Source organism: Hylaeus anthracinus, unplaced genomic scaffold, assembly GCF_026225885.1.
Source record: "Hylaeus anthracinus isolate JK02 unplaced genomic scaffold, UHH_iyHylAnth1.0_haploid 11570, whole genome shotgun sequence".
NCBI lineage: Eukaryota > Metazoa > Arthropoda > Insecta > Hymenoptera > Colletidae > Hylaeus > Hylaeus anthracinus.
The window spans coordinates 1-4,559 of record NW_026533988.1 but is presented as its reverse complement, the minus strand read 5'-3'; the positions used below and the strand labels follow the sequence as shown (position 1 = coordinate 4,559).

The following is a 4,559-nucleotide window of genomic DNA, read 5'->3' as shown; positions in this document are numbered from 1 at the left end:
TAATTACTGTTGCGCACAGCTATCACAGTGTTGGTTCACGATTTGGAAGGCGTACTCGAAGGAGGAAATGGACTAGAAGACGACGATAGCGTACGGTTTTTCAACATTACTAAAATGCTAGTATATTTATTTTCTGGACTTATTTGGCATATACATGCTGAAATTGTTAAAAGCTCGAGCAGTAAATATGTCGAGAAGGTTTGTTCGTCATACATAACGTAATCGTACTGTAGATGTTTCATACTTTTATATTAAGTAACGTGTATTATTGAGTCAAAAAAAAATACAAAATCAGATATAGAAGAAGAGTGGAATACTACCAAGAAGAAAGCATTGGAATACAGTTATAAATTGCTCCAATTACCATTGCAAAAACTCTGGCATCCTCCCATTGTCGAGGATGCGTTTATTATGTAAGTTTTAGTCGCATAAATGCATACATGTTAATTAAAATTTAAAATATTAACTGTAATTTCATATTGTAGGTTGCTCACTAAAATGTGCTATAAGATATTAGAACATTGTAGGGATTCAAAAGATAAACACGTACGACAGACTATTTTCGAGGTCAAATTTATTTGATTTTTTCGTTATATTATTTTTATATTCAATATGTTCATTTTCTTTTCAAAAAAGATTTTAGGAATTTCGATTAAAAAATACAATCATGGCATGGAATTAGAATTATCCAGATATGTATATGTATTCGATGATTCTAAATTTCATATGGTTTTAGCAAAAAAATGCACTAAGTATGTAATTTAATGTTACAGTTGTTGAAGTTGCACAATACGTTAGCAACGCATATAGCAAACGGTGTTATTCATATGATTGATACATGCGGTTGTAACGGTTTAATGAAGGAAGTAATAAAAGAAATAGATCAAAGCGAACCATCCGAAAGCGAGAGTCGTATATCAATATTTCTTGAAACTATTGCTAATACTAAACCAAATCTTATAATTCCTATTCTCGACGACGTGATGGATTATTTGGATAGCGAGCATTATACATTGAGAAATTGCGCGATTAGCGTTATAGGAATAATCGTGCAAAAAGCGTTAACCGGAGACGATCTTACGCAAGAACAAAAAGATCAACGCGATGAATGTCTGAATAGTTTATCGGAACATATTTTAGACGTTCATGCATATGTTAGATCTAAAGTCTTACAGGTTTGGCAAACTTTATGTTGCGTAGGAGCTATTCCTTTAGCAAGGCAAGGAAAGCTTTTAGCTGCCGTAGCATTACGTTTAAATGATAAAAGTGCCATCGTACGTAAATATGCGTTACAATTATTACTTATCTTACTACAAGCTAATCCTTTCGCTGCTAAGTTAAACGAAGAAGAAATTTCCAAGTCGTTAGAAAAGGAAGAAATGAAGTTGAGAAATACTAATAATAAAATGGTTAGCAAAAGTGCTCGCGGTGATAGTCAAAGATTAGAACTGTGGAACACTTTGCTTCCGGAAATAAGAAAAGCATTAAAAGAAATTAGTAATGATACAAAAGAAAAAAGTAAAAAACGGGACAAAGGTGATGAGAGTGAGGAAGAGGAAGAAAATGACGACGACAAAGAAAACTTTAATCCTGATACAGCATTTGAAAATGTTAGACAATTGATATTAAAAGGAGAGATTTTTGTAGCGGTGACATATTTGTGGAAGGCTTGTATGAAATTGAAGTAAAACCCAGATATGAACAAATTTTCTTCTCAAGCAAAAGAGGAATTTTTATTTTTACTTTTATTGAAAACGTTTATGGAATCGAAGAATAAAGAAAAACAGGAAGTAGAATCGCGAAAACGACTTGTACATTACTTGAGAAACTGTTTGGTATTTGCAAACGAATTGGAAATCGTTATACCGATGGCAAAGAAATTGCTTTTTTCTACAACAGCAGACGATGCCATTGAAGCGTGTACTTTACTTGGTACAGCATACCAGTTTGGTGTAGCTGGGGCTGAAGTCGCTATACGCGATGCTTTATCCCAAGTATTTCACCAGGATCTTTCAGTACGCAATAACGTAGCTGTAGTATACAAAGACATTTACTTGAGTACTAATGAAAAAGTATCAGACAGACAAAAAGCCCTTTTGCGTATTAAAGCTTTAATCGAATTATTGAAAGGACTGAATACTGGTCAAAGTCAAGCTTTGAATAAACTTATTTTAACGTGGTACGGTAATAATGAAGTAGGCAGCGAAGAATTACAGGTTTTATGGGAAAAGTTTTCAATGAAATCATCGGATACAGATCCATTGGATAGTAGAACAGCTTTGATGCTGATAACGATGATAGCTCAAGCTCAAGGTGGTATTTTAACCGAAAATTTGGATGTATTAATATAAGTGAGCTTGGGGCCACGAGCAAAAACTGATCTTCTTCTAGCTAGAGATACATGCAGAGCGTTGATGAAGATAAAAAGGAAAGGTGACGACACTGAAAAGTCACCTATTAGGTATACCAATGATCACGAAATGTTTAAAGAAATCGTTACGTTACTAATAGAAAATTTTACTAACACAAAAGAAGATACCTGTCGTCGTAACAGACGCTATTAACGCCATTTATCAGTTAGCAAATCAGCCTGCTCATTTAATGGAGCACGTAGTATTAGAAGTGTATAACCGAGGAAAATTCAATAATAACAATACGACGCTACACATTCCATCTTACTGGCTATCGAAATTTCTACACTTAATCGGGCACATTGCAATTAGAGAAATGGTACATCTGGACACATCAGTCTACACGGAATTAAAGCGAAGAGACACGATACGAAAATCAAGAAACATAAATAAATCAGATACAAATAAAAGGAATACTCGTAAATTCAGTACCATGAACAAATCCTTCACTACCCCAAATAGTGCGAGGCAGATGATTCGTAATAAAGAGGTACGATATATGTACATAGTGTTTTGTAATGTGTGGGAAATATTCCATGTTTAGAGATGGATTCATTGATTACATTACATCTCTGTCTGTATACAGACGTACAGGATAAACGAACAAAACTAGAGTTAGTTATATCATCCTTAATTATCTTATTTTCCGCGCACCTGGGCTGGGCGACCAGGTCGGGCGGGGAGGTGATACCCCGACGCGGCGCGTCCCCAGGTGGGGGATGGGGAAACGCTCGCCACGTACTCTTCGGAATGCGTGGAGGGTAGGAGTGAAATAAAATAGCTCCCGCGGACCAAACACTAGGGGAGGAAACCCCGATTCAAAAACCTATCATGGACGGGTCTAATAGTTCTGAGAAAGTTACTGTACAGGGACTCAGAATCCCAGTGCTGGCGTCCGTCAGATGTGGGCAAGCAGGCCCCGGGATGTCGTCATCCGACGACTGCAGCGCTGTGGGGGTTGATCACGTGGCCCCCAAAGCGTCTTCGGCTACGCGTGAAGAGTGGTGTGGCAGCTCCGCTTCCACACCTCTTCATAAGCCTGCCTTGGTTCGCCAGGCCGAGGAGGCGGAGGTCCGGAGGATCTGGGGTGTCCACAGTGGTGGCTCTGACCCACTGTGGATCCATTCTCTCTATTTGAGGGATGTCCCAGGTCTAAAATTCTCTCTCCCCACCTTCTCGTGGTGGACCCTGAGGGCGCACATAGTTGTGCGCCGCTAACGGGGAGAGGGGTACGCGGCGGGAAGTAGCTCCTGTGATGTGTGAGGCGATGTCGGCGGGATCTCCGGATTCTAGCAGGGCCTCCCAAGCCGGTAAGGCTCACACTGAGTAGGGGTGAAAACCGCTGTACAGGGACGAGGAGAGGTCGTTCCCGGGCGGTGGCCCTCTGGGAGTGCTCCCCTCATGGGTAGGCTTTGCTTTCGATCGCTGACGTGGGGGGGCTGATGTGCGCTTGAGCTGCCGAGGAGGTAGCGACGCTCGGGATCAGGAGCCAGCCCCTTCGGGACCCCGACCGGGTAGTGCGCGATGAAGTGCAGGTGTCGGAGCCTGCACCTGCTACGGGCAAGTCCCTCCTGTCCGGAATTCCCAGGGGGGGGGGGGGACGTATAGGACGGGGAACTGGGATAGGGGGTCCTGTCTTTCGTTAGGCAGGCGTCCTGAGGGTACACCCGTCCTCGTCCAGCGGCCCGCCCCACCGCGCACGATGCGCTGGTAAACCCTAAAACATGGACCATACAAAAAATATAGGAAGCGTTGTAGCCAGGTCGTCGCTGAGTGCAGGGGTGGAGAGACCGGGGTAGTGGATGTTCCTGGACCATCCAGGTCTGGGACATCGGGCGTGGCACGCGAGTGCTTCGTGGTGTTGGAGGGGCTGCCACGCCCGGAAGCGGTCGCGGAAGAAGGCGCGTCGACGAAGCCCAGCTCTAGGGCGTCGTCGACACGCGGGCTAAGGGCTGCTTGCTCGTCATCTTCGCGGGCAGGCTCAGGGCTGGTCAGCCATTCGCCGGCCTTGCTCCGATCTGTCCGCGGGCAGGCTCCCGGCTGGGCGATGCTGAGGACGATGGCGTCTCCGTGACGTCCATGTCCTCGGCATCTTGCGACGGGGTCAAGCTGGGTTGGTATGCACCGGCCCGCGTCGCCCCCGGCGAC

The 4,559-nt window shown here is 43.6% G+C and overlaps 1 protein-coding gene across 1 annotated transcript; it reads left to right on the top strand.

Moving 5' to 3' along the window:
• Positions 1 to 23: 23 nt before the first annotated feature.
• On the top strand, positions 24 to 3,482 carry LOC128896581 (condensin complex subunit 1-like; the record flags this gene model as incomplete). Its single annotated transcript, XM_054159946.1, is given in 7 exon segments — positions 24 to 198; positions 274 to 413; positions 486 to 567; positions 637 to 702; positions 774 to 2,539; positions 2,541 to 2,901; positions 3,282 to 3,482. Coding segments are annotated over 7 exon segments (2,700 nt in total), but the record flags the coding sequence as incomplete, so codon positions are not given.
• Positions 3,483 to 4,559: the final 1,077 nt, after the last annotated feature.